We start from the raw sequence: 19733 nt of genomic DNA on the forward strand, positions 1-19733 counted from the left end.
AAGAGATATAGATAGATAGATTAGAACAGATGATGGAGGGATGTAAGAGTTAGAAATGAGGAACTTTTGATTTTTCTTATACCTGTTTGATGTATTTTGCCCCAGGAAGATAACACCAGGAACAGACAGATGAAACTTTAAGGAAAAATTCTCTCTTAGCTCCTGCTTTTTCTACCTTTAGAAAGTAATGATAAAGGAGGAGAGAAATGCCAACTTCTATGTGCTTTTGCATCTTTTAGCTGCCTTTTGTAAAATGCAGGAGATATGTGGGGAGTATTGTTTCACTATCTGTCTGTCTATCTATATCATTGATGCCCATTCCCACCTGGAATTCCCTCAAGGGGGCGGCCACTACAATAGAGTCTCCATACTAATAACCCTAGTGCTACTTCTTAGCCTTTAGCACCTAACCCTTACCAGGCCACTGGCAGAGGGTAACTCTATTACAGTGTTTGCTGAGGCTCCTACCTAGTGTTCCTATAGACTTCTACCTAATGCTCCTGTCTAATGTTTCTACTTGATACTTCTACCAAATCCTTCTGCCTAATACTCCTGCCTAAATGTTTCTGCCTTCTGCTTCTTTCTATGGCTCCTAACATTTTACCAAAAGAAAAGGCTAGCACAAAGTGCTCACCTTAGGAAAATCTAGAGTTATGAAGATTGAGCTATTTGAGTTAAGTGTTGTCAAGTGTTATATATGACAAGGAGAGATAGTATGTTTATGGACAATACCAGTAGTCCACTTATAGGCAAGGCAGAAAGAAAAGACAGCTACCTGGCTTAGAGGAGTGCAATGTGACAACCACTGAAGTGCTAACTCACTATACAGCAGTCATTTACTCTCCCGATACCCAGGCTGGTAGTATTGGTAGTATACTTCCCTGGTCATTGGCTGCCTACAAACGGTTACCTACTGTATTCCTTCTTCTTTATCCATAAGGAAATAAAATGTTCATAATGAAAGGAAGTCCTTAGGTAAGGGTGTAGTGTAAAGCAAAAACCTCCAGGTAGGGGAACAGTCTTAAGTTGATAAACTTCTAGGTAAGGAAATAGATCAGATTAGAACCTGCTCGGCACAAAAATAGCCTTTAGCTTAAACAGCAAAGGAACAGTCTAGAGGGGAACCACCAGATTAAGAAATGGCCTGAGGGAGTAACCACTGGGCAAGAGAACAATCCAGAAGATAAACCATTAGACCAGGATACAGTTGAGAGAGGAATAGTTAGGTAAGTTAAGGACTATTCCTCTACAAAAGAATAGTCTAAAGTGTGAAAGTGTGTGAAGTCCCAAGCAAGTGAACAGTAGATAGGGAATTGCAAAGGAATATTTGTAATCTTTTTGGTAAATAAGGCTAGTGTATTGCCAGACTTGATATATGTGCAAAGATTTGTGGTCATATTGATGTAATCATATTGTGGCCTGCAAGTACGACATGATAACTTTGACAGATGTATCACGTACATCAAGGGAAAGTGGACTTGATATCATAAAGGAAAGAGAAGTAAGGGAGGGGAAAGAAGCTTCAAAAAAATAGTGGAAGATGGCCCATTCAGACAATACATAATGGGAATGATAACTGTAATGAAGAAAAACATAGTGATGCTATCATTATATAATCCTCAAAAGGTTTCAATGAACTGGTGCAAATATACAATTATAACAATGAGGGAACAATCAGGATGGTTCATGAAGCAGTGAAACACTCACTTAGAGATGGTAAAGTACTGATAATGGGGATATCAATTATAGAGAGGTAAACTGGGGAATTTGGATTCTTGTGATGGTAGAAAGTCTTGAAAACAAGTTTTTAGAGTGCTTGCGTGAAAATTTCCTAAAACAACATATCAAAAAGCACACTGGGAAGAGTGGGACTAATACACCATCATTACTAGATATTATCTTCAATCATACTAGCATTGGATATTGAGATCATTATATATGCTACACCATTTGGAAAAAGTGATCATGAAAAGCATCAGTTTGAATATGTGGTAAAATAGGAAGTTAAAAGACCAGACATAAGACAAGAAATAAGAAGATTTAACTGCAGAAGCTATACTAACCTTGATGATTTCTATGGTGACATAGATTGGGAAATGGAATTCTCTTGCTAGAAACCAGGCTTCTTATTTTGAGGTTTCTGTGGAATTCACAGTGGAGTAGAGGCATGGGTATCACAAGCCTCTGATAAAAAGAGAATGGTAAAATAGAGGAAGGAATGGTTTTATAGAAAGATGTCATACAGCAAAGGAGCTTCAAGATGTGCATTGGCAAAAATATAGATGACACTAGCCAGCCAGTATTAGCAAAGTATAAGAGAGCTTGTAATGAGTATATAAGGATAAGAAAAGAGGAGCAAAGAAACTTTGAAGAGTGCTGTGGACAGAGCAGGTGAAAATCCATGACAATTCCATAAATTCATCAGCAGTCACTTGTCACTTCAGGAACAGCTAATTAGGCTAAGGGATTCAGTGTGGAAAATTGTAGAGGATAATGCAAAGATATGAGAAGAAATTGATAACAGATTGAAAAGTGTTTTCACAGTGTATGACACTATAGTCCCAACATCAGTGAAATGGAATGGTGAGGAAGTTTTGGAAATTGTTGATATATTTAAAGATGTGAACAAAATACTAGAAGGACTTGACTCATACAAGATGTGAACTTTCATCATATGTGCTAAAACTGTATGCAGATACACAATATAAATCACTTGAATTACTGATCAAGATGTCACTGGAAAGAGGCGCATTGCCAGTGGAATGGAAAAGGGCAAACATAATACCTACAAACAAGAAAGGTAGAGCAGAAACAGATGAACTACAGACCAATTCTGCTAAAGAGTGTGATGTGTAAGATTCTGTGAAAGATTAATAGAAAGCAAGTGAATGACTTTCTATGGATGAGAAATTCCCTAAGAGAATCATCATGGTTATAGGGAAAGCAGGTCATGTGTAAATAACCTCTTCAGAGTTTTATGAAAGAATGAGCTCAGACCTGGATAAAAGGACAGGCTGGTTGGGCTGTCTGTACCTGGAATACTAGAAAGCATTTGACACTGTACCACATAGGAGGCTGATTGAAAAAGTGCATTACCAAGCAGGAATTAGAGGGAAATTTCTTTGATGGATAGATTATATCAATGGGAGAGGAGTCTTTTCAAGTTGGGTTGAGTTGACCACTAGAGAGTCACAGGGTTGGATTTTGGGATCATTATTTTTTATCTACATGAAGGACTTGCCTGAAGGTATGTAATCTTACCTGAATATGCTTGAAGATCATGAGGGAAGTGAAAAGCAAGGAAGATTGCATCAGCTTACAAGGGGACCTAAACAGACTCTTAAACATGGTTGATAAGATTCAGCCAGTTCAAATGTAATAAGTAACGACAGTGGGCAAAGCAAAAGGCAGTCTCAATATGATTATTACCTAGCTGGTAATAAGCTTCCGAATTCTCTGTGTGAGAAAGAATTGGGAGTTGACAGTGCCCCTAACCTGTCGCCATAGGCCCATAGTAGGAGAATAGTTTAGGAGACAAACTGTCTGCTGGCAAATATCAGAATAGTTTTCAAGTATATGGATGAGATAATATTTAGTAAGCTATTCATATTATGTATAAGACCAAAACTTAGATGCTTCTCAGATATGGCACACATCAGATAAGCACAGAGAGCTCATAAAGAAGGTCAGGAGGAGGGTAACAAAGATGGTACCAGAATTAAGAGAGCTATGCTACATGGAAAGGCTGGAGTCTTTAAGAGAAGAGTGAGGGGTGACTTGATCACAGCCTTTAAGTTTTCTAATGAGACTGATGAGGTGAACAGTGGAGAGTTCTTTGAGAGATGTAGAGACAGAAACCAAAGGACATGATGTGAAATTAAGTAAGAAATTTTTAAGTAAATATGTGAAAAAATACTTATGTAGCATAACATTGATGGATGAATGGAAGTTTTGATTGAGGATATGGTTAATGCAGGCAGCATACATAAATTCAAGAGGTTGTATGATAAAAAGTGTTCAAAAGATTGGACCCCAGAAATGTGAAACTCCTCCCTGTACAGTACGAATAGGTAATTCGTAATTCAAGGAAACTTGTTATTGGGCTATTGCTTTTAAAACTGACTTCAGTGAAAGCTCCGTCTGTATCTACATTTCTGATACCTAATCCCTCCAGGAACTACCATCAAGGGGGTGGCCACAGCAAAGTGTCATCTTGTCTCTGTCCTCACATGCCTCCCTCACATACACCATTTCGTGTATTATTCCCCCATTTCTCTCCCTTCAGTACTCTTCCACTCTGTTCCTCCATGTCACAGGTGGTTTCCCTGTCATACCAACCCATTTAACCATGCTATCATACACTGTCATTGTGAACTCAGTCTTGCATTCCTACAAAATGCCCAAACCACCTCAGTTCATTTCCTTGGATTTCCAGCCATACCAAATCTCGTACACCCCTTCACTACTTTCTTCATTCCATCTAGTCATACTGCTTGCCTTCTGAAATGATTCATTTCCACAGCCTTGATTCTTGACCTCTGTGACTCATCCCATGTCCATGTTTTAGCTGCATAAGTCATGGTTAGCAAGACTATGCTGTCCCTTAATCTCTTTTTCACTTCCATGCTTACACCTATACCCTTCAATATTTTACTAAGGAACCCATTGACTCTTCTACCCTGTACTGCTTTCTCCCATATCTTTCCTTCCTTATCACCAAATTTACCCAAGTTAGCTCCCAAACACTTAGATTGTGTCACCTCTTCCAATCTTTTGCCCCACATATCTATAACATTTCACTCTGTAGGTCTTTGCAGAAGCTATACTTTCACTGTTTCCTCCCAAACACTATTACTTTACTTACTTACATCATAAAAACACAACCTTCTGCAATTTCTCTTCACTCTCAGCAAGCAGCATTTTATCATCTTCAAGTAGGCTTGTCACTAGCCACTGTACTTAACCACCACACCATCTCTACATCCCTCTTCCCTAGTTTAGCTTTCATCTCTCTTATCACTCCTTCCATGTATATGTTGAAATGCCATGTTGTCATCACACAGCCTTACCTCACACCCACATGTATACTTAAACTTTTGCTCAACTCTACCCACTTTCATTTAAGCATTTGCTCGTCCATATAGGCTTTAACACCATCCAACCTTTGTCCCCTACTCCTTATATCCTGAGCGCATCCCAGAAAGCATTCCACTTGACTCTGATACACTTTCTATGGATCCATAAAAGCTACATACAGTCTCATACCTTTTGCTAGATACTTTTCCACATTCATTCCAATTGCAAAAATCTGGTCCACACATCCCTTTCCTTTCCTAAAAGCTCCTTGCTCCTCACTTATTCAGCATTCAGTCACTTCCATCTCTCTGTCATTCAGCACTCTTGCATAAAGTCTACCTGGTATACTACACAGACTTATTCCCCTATTATTGCTACTTACATCCCTACCACCTTTTCTTATGAATAAAGAAACAGTGATAGCTGTCACTAAATCCTCAGGCACAACTTTCTGTTTCCATGCTAAATTGCATATTAAGTGCATCCACTCCGTCAAAATTTTTCCTCCATACTTCAACATTGCAGCTGTAATCCCAGTCATTCCAGGTGCCTTTCCTACCTTGTCTCATTATCAGCATTTTTTACCATCCCACTTGCTTTAGTCCCATGCACTTGTATCCTTTTCCCTTCGACCTGTTGCTTGCAGAATTAGCCTTTAACTTTTTTTGATATATTAATTCAGAAGTTATAGTATTTTGAAATATTTTACCCATTCAAAAATATTTTATGAAGAGGAAATATTCATACATGCAAGCAAAAAGCACCACTGAACACCTTAATCTTCTATTGCTTGGTGGTGTCATATATAGTCATCATGCTGATGTTGAAATCCTTCATAAGTGCAGGCTTGGACCCACCCTTAACCAGCCATTTGCACAACTCCATTTTCTTTTCAAGGCTGAAAACACTCCATGTGCAGTCTGTTAGAGACACAGATGGCTTCTAGGAGCTGTCAGGCAGTTGCAGATGATGCTTTAAAGTAGCCATTTTTTACAACAGTAATCCAGGGTGCATAAAGTACACAAATGAGTAAGACCAGCACACAACACTGTGCAGAGAAAGCACATGGGGTACAGCAAACAAAGACCAGCACCACTAATTGCAGTGATGCAGTGCAAATAGGATTTGGAATATATTCAAATATCTCTTCTTTTTTTTTTTTTTTGTAATTGAGTGTTGCCAACTGACATTGAAAAAATACATTATTTTGAATATTTCGTTGTCTTGAATGTTGGATAGCAGAGGTTTTATTGTTTTTAAAGTGTATTTGCAGCGAAATGATTATCCTCAGAAAAAAGACTATTTTTGTGATAAAATCAGATTAATTGATTTCAGCTGATTTTCATTGTATTGTTAGTATTTATATTTATTTACTTTGCTTTGTCGCTGTCTCCCACGTTAGCGAGGTAGCGCAAGGAAACAGACAAAAGAATGGCCCAACCCACCCACATACACATGTATATACATACACGTCCACACACGCAAATATACATACCTATACATCTCAACATATACATGTATATACACACACAGACATATACATATATACTCATGTACATAATTCATACTGTCTGCCCTTATTCATTCCCATCGCCACCCCGCCACTGAAATAACAACCCCCTTCCCGCTCATGTGTGCGAGGTAGCGCTAGGAAGACAACAAAGGCCCCATTCGTTCACACTCAGTCTCTAGCTGTCATGTAATAATGCACCGAAACCACAGCTCCCTTTCCACATCCAGGCCCCACAGGACTTTCCATGGTTTACCCCAGATGCTTCACATGCCCTGGTTCAATCCATTGACAGCACGTCGACCCCAGTATACCACATCGTTCCAATTCACTCTATACCTTGCACGCCTTTCACCCTCCTGCATGTTCAGGCCCTGATCACTCAAAATCTTTTTCATTCCATCTTTCCACCTCCAATTTGGTCTCCCACTTCTCCTTGCTCCCTCCACCTCCGACACATATATCCTCTTGGTCAATCTTTCCTAACTCATTCACTCTATGTGACCAAACCATTTCAAAACACCCTCTTCTGCTCTCTTAACCACACTCTTTTTATTACCACACATCTCTCTTACCCTATTATTACTTACTCAATCAAACCACCTCATACCACATATTGTCCTTAAACATCTCATTTCCAGCACATCCACCCTCCTCCGCACAACTCTATCCATGGCCCATGCCTCGCAACCATACATCATTGTTGGAACCACTATTCCTTCAAACATACCCATTTTTGCTTTCCAAGATAATGTTCTCGACTTCCACACATTCTTCAAGGCTCCCAGAACTTTCGCCCCCTCCCCCACTCTATGATTCACATCCAGTTCCATGGTTCCATCCGCTGCCAAGTCCACTCCCAGATATCTAAAACACTTCACTTCCTCCAGTTTTTCTCCATTCAAACTTACCTCCCAATTGACTTGACCCTCAACCATACTGTACCTAATAACCTTGCTCTTATTCACATTTACCATCAACTTTCTTCTTTCACACACTTTACCAAACTCAATCACCAGCTTCTGCAGTTTCTCACTTGAATCAGCCAAAAGTGCTGTATCATCAGCGAACAACAACTGACTCACTTCCCAAGCTCTCTCATCCGCAACAGACTGCATACTTGCCCCTCTTTCCAAAACTCTTGCATTTACCTCCCTAACAACCCCATCCATGAACAAACTAAACAACCATGGAGACATCACACACCCCTGCCATAAATCTACATTCTCTGAGAACCAATCACTTTCCACTCTTAATACATGGACACATGCCTTACAACCTCGATAAAAACTTTTCACTGCTTCTAACAACTTGCCTCCCACACTATATATTCTTAATACCTTCCACAGAGCATCTCTATCAACTCTATCATATGCCTTCTCCAGATCCATAAATGCTACATACAAATCCATTTGTTTTTCTAAGTATTTCTCACATACATTCTTCAAAGCAAACACCTGGTCCACACATCCTCTACCACTTCTGAAACCACACTGCTCTTCCCCAATCTGATGCTCTGTACATGCCTTCACTCTCTCAATCAATACCCTCCCATATAATTTCCCAGGAATACTCAACAAACTTATACCTCTGTAATTTTAGCACTCACTTTTATCCCCTTTGCCTTTGTACAATGGCACTATCCAAGCATGCCACCAATCCTCAGGCACCTCACCATGAATCATTCATACATTAAATAACCTTAACAACCAGTCAACAATACAGTCAGCCCCTTTTTTGATAAATTCAACTGCAATGCCATCCAAACCCGCTGCCTTGCCGGCTTTCATCTTCCACAAAGCTTTTACTACCTCTTCTCTGTTTACCAAATCATCCTCCCTAACCCTCTCACTTTTTTTTCCTTCAGAACCTTTTGTGCCATATTTGCAAAGTTGTGAAGTACTTTTATATAAGATGTGATGGGCTCCTGCTGCACTGGGGCATACTGAATTTCTGGAAATATCCCTGGGGATATGATAGAGTTGATAGAGATGCTCTGTGGAAGGTATTAAGAATATATGGTGTGGGAGGAAAGTTGTTAGAAGCAGTGAAAAGTTTTTATCGAGGATGTAAGGCATGTGTACTTGTAGGAAGAGAGGAAAGTGATTGGTTTTCAGTGAATGTAGGTTTGCGGCAGGGGTGTGTGATGTCTCCATGGTTGTTTAATTTGTTTATGGATGGGGTTGTTAGGGAGGTAAATGCAAGAGTTTTGGAAAGAGGGGCAAGTATGAAGTCTATTGGGGATGAGAGAGCTTGGGAAGTGAGTCAGTTGTTGTTCGCTGATGATACAGCGCTGGTGGCTGATTCATGTGAGAAACTGCAGAAGCTGGTGACTGAGTTTGGAAAAGTGTGTGGAAGAAGAAAGTTAAGAGTAAATGTGAATAAGAGCAAGGTTATTAGGTACAGTAGGGTTGAGGGTCAAGTCAATTGGGAGGTGAGTTTGAATGGAGAAAAACTGGAGGAAGTGAAGTGTTTTAGATATCTGGGAGTGGATCTGGCAGTGGATGGAACCATGGAAGCGGAAGTGGATCATAGGGTGGGGGAGGGGGCGAAAATCCTGGGGGCCTTGAAGAATGTGTGGAAGTCAAGAACATTAGCTCGTAAAGCAAAAATGGGTATGTTTGAAGGAATAGTGGTTCCAACAATGTTGTATGGTTGCGAGGCGTGGGCTATGGATAGAGTTGTGCGCAGGAGGATGGATGTGCTGGAAATGAGATGTTTGAGGACAATGTGTGGTGTGAGGTGGTTTGATCGAGTGAGTAACATAAGGGTAAGAGAGATGTGTGGAAATAAAAAGAGCGTGGTTGAGAGAGCAGAAGAGGGTGTTTTGAAGTGGTTTGGGCACATGGAGAGGATGAGTGAGGAAAGATTGACCAAGAGGATATATGTGTCGGAGGTGGAGGGAACAAGGAGAAGAGGGAGACCAAATTGGAGGTGGAAAGATGGAGTGAAAAAGATTTTGTGTTATCGGGGCCTGAACATGCAGGAGGGTGAAAGGAGGGCAAGGAATGGAGTGAGTTGGAGCGATGTGGTATACCGGGGTTGACGTGCTGTCAGTGGATTGAAGCAGGGCATGTGAAGCGTCTGGGGTAAACCGTGGAAGGCTGTGTAGGTATGTATATTTGCGTGTGTGGACGTATGTATATACATGTGTATGGGGGTGGGTTGGGCCATTTCTTTCGTCTGTTTCCTTGCGCTACCTCGCAAACGCGGGAGACAGCGACAAAGTATAATAAAATAATATAAATCCCTGGGGATAGGGTAGAGAGAATACTTCCCAGGTATTCCCTGCATTTTGTAGGAGGCAACTAAAAGGGATGGGAGCGGGGGGCTGAAAATCCTCCCCTCCTGTCTTACTTTACTATGCACTCAAAATTTTATTCATTCCATCCTTCCATGTCCAATTTGGTCATCCCTCCTCCTTGTCCCCTCCATTCTGACATATATATCCTTTTTGTGCATGTTTGCTTATCCATCTTTCAGTTTTTCTAATACATTTCTTTCAGTGGGAAAGCATCTGATGACTGCTTGAATTATGTTGGCAATGAAACCAGCATGAAGTCACTGAGCAAATGTTCATACCATTTTTTGAGTGATTTATTGTACTTTTAAGTAGAGGTATTTGGTAACTGAAATGTATGGCAGGATTCTGCATGCTCTCCCTTGCTTTGGATTTTGGAATAGGCTTCCATTGTAGAAAGAATTTGGTTATTTTGAGAGAGGCATTATCATAAACCCATTCCCTTGATCATGCACATTTAGTGCTCTATGTGTTTATATCCTTTTGTAAGTACATTTGACCCAATCACTGAGTACAAGTTCCTCATTAATATCACTGAATATAACAGTTTGATAATTAAAGAAGTATTTTTTTTTTTCCCAAAAGAAGGAACAGAGAAGGGGGCCAGGTGAGGATATTCCCTTAGAGGCCCAGTCCTCTGTTCTTAACACTACCTTGCTAACGCGGGAAATGGCAAATAGTTTGAAAGAAAGAAAGAATTTACACATACCTCATACATCTGTTTGACAATAAACCTGTGGACATAATCAGTGTTCCATTTACATTTGGATTCCAGGCGTGACCAGTCTTGCCATATGACTCGCCGTGAGGGCCTGTGGGAATCCATTGAGTGCATGGAAGACATAAGAATAGATGGGCCCTCAACAGCATCCAATGATAACTCCTCTCTTGCCTCTGTCACTATCCTCTCTAGTCTCAGCCTTCAGGCAGAACCTGAGAGAACCCAGCAAAATTTTTCTAAGGGTAAGATATGTCTTATGAAAAGCATATTCAGCATCCCTGGGGTTAGGGGAAAAAGAATATTCCCCCTCTGCTTCAGCGAGAATTTATAGTATAGTAAATAAAAAGTAAAATATAGGAAACAAAGGATATAGGAAAAGAGAAAAATGGTAAGTAATTACTAAATAATGTAAGTTAACAGTATGAAGAGAAAGTGATATACCACAAATGTCTCCTCTCATAGTTATCAGTTAATTAAACAAACTTTTTTTTCATACACATCAAGACTGTTCATATGACACTGTGGAGGACATAGATAAGCTTTCACAAAAATGATATAACATACTGAACTTGTCACTTTCATAGCTGCATAACTCAGGACAGTATCTGCTTTGAGTAAACAGAACATGTCCCTCTGATGTTATGGTGGCCATGAATGAATTTTTTCATAAACTGTCATGTGCTGAATGTACTGTATTCATTTTTTTTCAGCTATATCACTAATTAGAGCACCATACATGTTTTATGTCACCAGCTCTCTTAGTTGAAAATAGATTAAATAGAAACTTTGCATCTTTGTTGTAAACTTTATACTGGTATTGATTTCTTTCATGGAGTAAACATACCTATCATTGTTAATTTGGGAAAGTGTAATCACAAAAATTTGATGACTAGAATTACAGGTAATTAGGCTGATTTTTTATGAGATATTTTGTTCTTGTACTCTCTATTCTATTCCATAAGGCAATTATCATTTTTGTAGTTGTTTAGGGCTGGTATTGTTAACATGGTTGATATTCTGTATGTGTTTGCCTTTGGAAAACACTTCCCTGGAGTTGCTCTATTCCTGTAGCCTATTAAGGGTGATGCACTGAAGGTTAAGAAATGAAACTGGAGTCCACCAATGGCTCTGAATGTGAAAGTGAAAGGAGGGATTTTGTGAATAGTGCTGGGAATTGATAAAGCCCATATCATTGGGCAGATTGTTTGGAGTGAAAATGGAAATGGTAAATGCAAGCTATGGTAGGGCATAGAAGGAGGAATGGTGTGAACAGGAATGAATTAGAATTATCTTGGAAGAGGGAAATAAGAACGCACAGTTGTACTATTATCAAGGGTATGGAAGGGTGTTACAGAGCACAGATGGAATGGATCAAGAATAGTGAGGGTGAAAGAAAAGATTGAAATTGTGAAGTACACATGGGTATGTGCCTGTGAATATGAAGACTCTGTGAAGTAAGGATGAAATGAAGTGTTTTTAGAGAAATTTGAATGACTGTATAAATGGGTTTGAGAAGGAGAGAAATGTATCTATTGTAACGATGTAGAAATTGGCACCTCAACAAAGCTGACTGGAATAACTTCCTTAACTTCTTTTCTGACTTTCCTTGGTTGGATTACTGTCTCTTATGTGGTGATGCTTCTGTCTCCACCAAATGCATAGCAGAGGTCATTTTTGTGGGAATGGAGGCATTTATTCCTTCTTCCCTCAAGACACCCTTTTCATCCAATCCATGGTTTAACCGTTCCTGTTCTGAGGCCATTCAGATCAGGGATTAGGCATATAAGGCTTGGAAAACTCTCCTTCCTTTGGCTCCCATGCAGGTTTTATCACTTCCTGTAATCACTGCAAGCATGTTATCCATGAGGCAAAGCATTCCTTTGTTCAAAGGAAGTGTGATAACCTCTCCTTATCTTCCAGCGATAGGTCTTTTTGGTCTTTAGCTAAGGGCATCTCTAACAACTGTCACTCTATCTTTCACTCTTTTTTCCGTTTTGATGGTATTATAGCAGTCTCTTCTGTAGATAAAGCAACCCTCTTTGGTCCCAGTTTTTCTTAACTCCACCTTAGATGACTCTAACATTCCTTCACCTCCTGATGCTTCTCTTACTAATCATATGTCTCTCTCTGTAATCTCTTTTCAAACTGTCAGAAATGTGCTTCTTTCTCTGGACACAAGCAAGGCTTATGGTCCTAATAGTGTCCATCCCCTTGTAATGAAAGAATGTGCCTCTGAACTTGCACCTGTGCATGCTTGCCTGTTCCATTTCTGTTTAAAATACAAAACTTTTCCTTCTCCTTGGAAATATGCATTGATACATCCCATCTCTAAGAAGGGTAACCATTCTAACCCCTTTGACTACAGTAAACCCTCAATTTAATGGACTAATTGGGGAGGGGGTATCTGTTAATGCCGAAAATCGAGAATGTAACCTATGGGCAATTTTCTAATACAATATATAGTAATGCAGTATACAGTTCACATGCTTTCTTTTAATTCCTCTGTCTTTTGATGCTGTTTTGATTTGTAAGGATTGCAAAATTACATGATTAATAAAATCAAAATTCTCTGTATACAACTTGTCCACATGGTAGCTTGAGGCAGACTGAGACTGAAGCAAAGTGAGTGTACCCCACACTACCAAAAACAAGTGTGATATGAAATGAGTATGATGCAGCATTTGAGATCATCTATTTTTTATTAATTTGAATTATTATTAATTGATGTATGATTATTTGTCTGGTCCATTAAATCTGAAAACCATTATATTTGGTCCATTAAATCGAGGGTTTACTGTATTGTCCTATTGCTTTGACATCTACCATTTCCGAAGTCATTGAATCCCTCCTCAACTCCCATATCCTTGAACATCTCAAAAATCACAGTCCTCTCTCTGATCACCAGTATTGCTTCCATAAGGCAAAATTCACTGGTGATATTCTTTCCTGTCTTACTATTGTCTGGTCATCACCCCTGAAAGATTTTAGGGGTTCATGTCTCATCTCTAAACTCCCCTCTTTCAGCTTCCCTCCCTCACTTTGCTCCTTCCTTTCTGACTGATTTATCTCTGTGGTTGTTGATGGATCAGCTTCCCCCATTTTCTCCATCAACATTGGTGTCCCCCACACTGTGTCTTTTTTTTTAATGACTTCCTCTCCTCCACAAATAATCCAATGCACTCATATGCTACCAACTCGACAATGCATTCATCCACATCTTTCAATTCTGCTCCCTTTTCTCTCACTCACTCTGCATCTCGTCTTGACACAGCTTCCTCGATAAACTCAGACTTGGACAGGATATCTCAGTGGGGTACATGAAATCTTGTTAAGTTTAATGCCTCTAAAACCCAATTTCTACCCATCTCTCCATCAAAAACTCCTTATAACTCTCGTCTCTCCTTTGATGGTTTTGTAATTTCAGCACTTAACTCAATGAACATACTTGGTATTATTGTAACATCCACTCTTTCTTGGTAACCCCACATTACAGAAATAGCTAAGTCTTCTTCTAAGAAACTGGGTATCCTGTTTAGATGTCAAAACATCTTCACTTCTGAACAGTTGCTCCTTTTACACAAGGGATTGGTTTGTCCTTTTATGGAGTACTGCTCTCACATTTGGAGAAATTCTAGCTCTGTATGCTTACTTTACAGAGTTGAGTCAAAAGCAATCTGACCTATAAACTCTTCCAGGCTAACTTCCAAACTTGACCCCCTTGCCCTGCGCCACAATGTTAGTTCACTTTCCCTCTTTTATAGTATCACTTTGGTTTCTGCTCCTGAGAACCGGCTGCTTGTGTGCCCCTGCCACTAGCTAGACCATGCAATACTCGGCAAGTTGCTGCTTCACATGATTATTGTGTGGCCATCGGCAGCTTAAGGGTGGACCATTTTGACAACTGCATCTTTCCCTACACGTCAAAACTTTGGAACTCGACCTTCTCATGTTTTCCTAATAACTATGACATGGCACATCTCAAAAGACGGGTCTTTCACTTTCTCTGAAATTCGTAAGTACTTTCCCATCTTTTCTTTTTCCATTTCATAATTCTCTCTATATTTCAGTTAAGGCGTGGCCTTGATGTGGACTTTTGTCTGTGACTGGAGCTTTAAAAAAAGATGAATGCAAAGGTGGGATGTTACGAAAATAGTTGGTAAATAGGGGGTGTTTGGAGTAAATGAGAAGTTATCTTGTGGGTATCTTTGCCAAGAAGGGTTTATTCCTTGCAAACACCTTTTTTAAGCATAAGATGATTCACAGATATGCATGGATGAGAAACGATGGATGAGAAGAACAAAAGGTTTGGTTTATGTGTCTGTGGAAGAAAGGTTGAGAAAGGTTGTGCTAGATGTTAGAGTTGTGAGAGGATTCTTTGGAGAGTCCAACCATTTTGCAGTTCTTGTGAAGGTGAGCCTCAGGAAGAAGTGGTGTGCTATAAGGAAAAAATGGATCATCTGTTGGCACACGAAACAATATAGACAGTTGCTTGATATAATTAAGGGAGCACAGACCATCTCTCCTATACATTGTCTTTTCAGGTGTCTATCCACAGAGAAAAGAGCCACTGCTCATGGACATTGAGGGAGCTCTCCATTCTGCTGAGTCTAGGAATCTCCAGAGTGGTGATATTAGAGCCCAGGTAAGATGGAGGGGGAATGTTTAAAAGAGATTTTTTTTTTTTTTTTTTTATACTTTGTCGCTGTCTCCCGCGTTTGCGAGGTAGCGCAAGGAAACAGACAAAAGAAATGGCCCAACCCCCCCCCCATACACATGTATATGCATACGTCCACACATGCAAATATACATACCTACACAGCTTGCCATGGTTTACCCCAGACGCTTCACATGCCTTGATTCAATCCACTGACAGCATGTCAGCCCCGGTATACCACATCGCTCCAATTCACTCTATTCCTTGCCCTCCTTTCACCCTCCTGCATGTTCAGGCCCCGATCACACAAAATCTTTTTCACTCCATCTTTCCACCTCCAATTTGGTCTCCCTCTTCTCCTTGTTCCCTCCACCTCCGACACATATATCCTCTTGGTCAATCTTTCCTCACTCATCCTCTCCATGTGCCCAAACCACTTCAAAACACCCTCTTCTGCTCTCTCAACCACGCTCTTTTTATTTCCACACATCTCTCTTACCCTTACGTTACTCACTCGATCAAACCACCTCACACCACACATTGTCCTCAAACATCTCATTTCCAGCACATCCATCCTCCTGCGCACAACTCTATCCATAGCCCACGCCTCGCAACCATACAACATTGTTGGAACCACTATTCCTTCAAACATACCCATTTTTGCTTTCCGAGATAATGTTCTCGACTTCCACACATTCTTCAAGGCCCCCAGAATTTTCGCCCCCTCCCCCACCCTATGATCCACTTCCGCTTCCATGGTTCCATCCGCTGCCAGATCCACTCCCAGATATCTAAAACACTTCACTTCCTCCAGTTTTTCTCCATTCAAACTCACCTCCCAATTGACTTGACCCTCAACCCTACTGTACCTAATAACCTTGCTCTTATTCACATTTACTCTTAACTTTCTTCTTCCACACACTTTACCAAACTCAGTCACCAGCTTCTGCAGTTTCTCACATGAATCAGCCACCAGCGCTGTGTCATCAGCGAACAACAACTGACTCACTTCCCAAGCTCTCTCATCCCCAACAGACTTCATACTTGCCCCTCTTTCCAAAACTCTTGCATTCACCTCCCTAACAACCCCATCCATAAACAAATTAAACAACCATGGAGACATCACACACCCCTGCCGCAAACCTACATTCACTGAGAACCAATCACTTTCCTCTCTTCCTACATGTACACATGCCTTACATCCTCGATAAAAACTTTTCACTGCTTCTAACAACTTTCCTCCCACACCATATATTCTTAATACCTTCCACAGAGCATCTCTATCAACTCTATCATATGCCTTCTCCAGATCCATAAATGCTACATACAAATCCATTTGCTTTTCTAAGTATTTCTCACATACATTCTTCAAAGCAAACACCTGATCCACACATCCTCTACCACTTCTGAAACCACACTGCTCTTCCCCAATCTGATGCTCTGTACATGCCTTCACCCTCTCAATCAATACCCTCCCATATAATTTACCAGGAATACTCAACAAACTTATACCTCTGTAATTTGAGCACTCACTCTTATCCCCTTTGCCTTTGTACAATGGCACTATGCACGCATTCCGCCAATCCTCAGGCACCTCACCATGAGTCATACATACATTAAATAACCTTACCAACCAGTCAACAATACAGTCACCCCCTTTTTTAATAAATTCCACTGCAATACCATCCAAACCTGCTGCCTTGCCGGCTTTCATCTTCCGCAAAGCTTTCACTACCTCTTCTCTGTTTACCAAATCATTTTCCCTAACCCTCTCACTTTGCACCCCACCTCGACCAAAACACCCTATATCTGCCACTCTATCATCAAACACATTCAACAAACCTTCGAAATACTCACTCCATCTCCTTCTCACATCACCACTACTTGTTATCACCTCCCCATTTGCGCCCTTCACTGAAGTTCCCATTTGCTCCCTTGTCTTACGCCTTTATTTACCTCCTTCCAGAACATCTTTTTATTCTCCCTAAAATTTAATGATACTCTCTCACCCCAACTCATTTGCCCTTTTTTTCACCTCTTGCACCTTTCTCTTGACCTCCTGTCTCTTTCTTTTATACATCTCCCACTCAATTGCATTTTTTCCCTGCAAAAATCGTCCAAATGCCTCTCTCTTCTCTTTCACTAATACTCTTACTTCTTCATCCCACCACTCACTACCCTTTCTAATCAACCCACCTCCCACTCTTCTCATGCCACAAGCATCTTTTGCGCAATCCATCACTGATTCCCTAAATACATCCCATTCCTCCCCCACTCCCCTTACTTCCATTGTTCTCACCTTTTTCCATTCTGTACTCAGTCTCTCCTGGTACTTCCTCACACAGGTCTCCTTCTCAAGCTCACTTACTCTCACCACCCTCTTCACCCCAACATTCACTCTTCTTTTCTGAAAACCCATACAAATCTTCACCTTAGCCTCCACAAGATAATGATCAGACATCCCTCCAGTTGCACCTCTCAGCACATTAACATCCAAAAGTCTCTCTTTTGCACGCCTGTCAATTAACACGTAATCCAATAACACTCTCTGGCCATCTCTCCTACTTACATAAGTATACTTATGTATATCTCGCTTTTTAAACCAGGTATTCCCAATCATCAGTCCTTTTTGAGCACATAAATCTACAAGCTCTTCACCATTTCCATTTACAACACTGAACACCCCATGTATACCAATTATTCCCTCAACTGCCACATTACTCACCTTTGCATTCAAATCACCCATCACTATAACCCGGTCTCGTGCATCAAAACCACTAACACACTCATTCAGCTGCTCCCAAAACACTTGCCTCTCTTGATCTTTCTTCTCATGCCCAGGTGCATAAGCACCAACAATCACCCACCTCTCTCCATCAACTTTCAGTTTTACCCATATTAATCGAGAATTTACTTTCTTACATTCTATCACATACTCCCACAACTCCTGTTTCAGGAGTATTGCTACTCCTTCCCTTGCTCTTGTCCTCTCACTAACCCCTGACTTTACTCCCCAGACATTCCCAAACCACTCTTCCCCTTTACCCTTGAGCTTCGTTTCACTCAGAGCCAAAACATCCAGGTTCCTTTCCTCAAACATACTACCTATCTCTCCTTTTTTCACATCTTGGTTACATCCACACACATTTAGGCACCCCACTCTGAGCCTTCGAGGAGGATGAGCACTCCCCGCGTGACTCCTTCTTCTGTTTCCCATTTTAGAAAGTTAATACAAGGAGGGGAGGATTTCTGGCCCCCCGCTCCCGTCCCCTCTAGTCGCTTTCTACGACACGCGAGGAATACGTGGGAAGTATTCTTTCACCCCTATCCCCAGGGATAATATACATATATATATACATATACACATACACACACATACACATACATACGCACATATACACACACACACACATACATATATATACATATGAAAAATGTAAGAAACAATTTAGAAAACTGAAACTTCTAGCTTGAAATGAATGAAAAAAATGAATGTCACATAATGGTTCAACCTCTGGCTATGGAAAAAAGGAAATGTATAATTTATTTACACAAAGAGATATGAGTCCAAAGAATAAAGTACGATGTTCAACTGAGTCTTGAAACTGATTTTATTGTTCATTTTTTTCACATTTGATTGCTGTTTTCCACATTAGAGAGGTAGTGCCAGGAACAGATGAAGCAAGGCCACGTCTGCTTAAGTCCATTCTCTAGCTGTCATGTGTAATGCACTGCTTAAGTATATCACCGTTTTTAGTGTGTGCAATATTTTGAGAAGTCTCATTACCAGCAGTCTTTTGTACTCGTATCTTCTATGTCTTAGTTAATGTATTTAGAATGTACCACAATCTTTGCTGTTAATGCTGGATATCTACTCATTTTGTCTTGACATTTACATTACCTTATCTAATGTGGAATGAATAGTCAAATCTTATAAAAACTATCATTGTAAATTGAATATAGCAGCATTTGCCACTCACATATTGAATTGGAGGGCTTAGGAAACACATTTTTAATGATTGGTGGTTTTAGTCATGAGGCTTCATAGAAGAATCAAATGGTAGAAAAAAAAATCTCATGTCCTCCTTTTTTGTTTCACCTATCTGGCTTGGTTGACATTTTGGGATAAAGTCTGTTCTCAGAGTCCATCCATCATCCTTGTTTTTTGTCCTTTCTTCTTTCATTTGTTATCCATCTGTTGTGTGTGTCATTCTGTCATTCACCATTGGATGTCACATTCTAAGTTTAACCTTGGTTACAAGCTGAAAACCCAGATTCAAATACTCATTCCTTCTTATACAGTTGTTTCTCAGCATCTAATTTATTGAATAACACAAGACCTAAGACCTTTATCTTTAGTTTAGATTTTGCTTCAGTTATGCCACTTGTAAATGGTTTGACCTGGAACTTGACCTACTTCATAACTTGAAGAAAATACAGTCTTTGACTGGAAAGGTGTGCAAGGAATAGA

The 19733-nt window shown here is 40.2% G+C and overlaps 1 protein-coding gene across 1 annotated transcript in view; it reads left to right on the forward strand.

Annotated features, from left to right (window-relative positions):
* Positions 1-19733, forward strand: part of LOC139761485 (uncharacterized) — a 419732-nt gene that overhangs the window by 56855 nt on the left and 343144 nt on the right. Inside the window, 2 exon segments of the mRNA XM_071685744.1 lie at positions 10663-10850; positions 15150-15250. Coding sequence (XP_071541845.1) covers positions 10663-10850; positions 15150-15250 — 289 coding nt within the window.

Source organism: Panulirus ornatus, chromosome 40 (genome assembly GCF_036320965.1).
Source record: "Panulirus ornatus isolate Po-2019 chromosome 40, ASM3632096v1, whole genome shotgun sequence".
Lineage (NCBI taxonomy): Eukaryota > Metazoa > Arthropoda > Malacostraca > Decapoda > Palinuridae > Panulirus > Panulirus ornatus.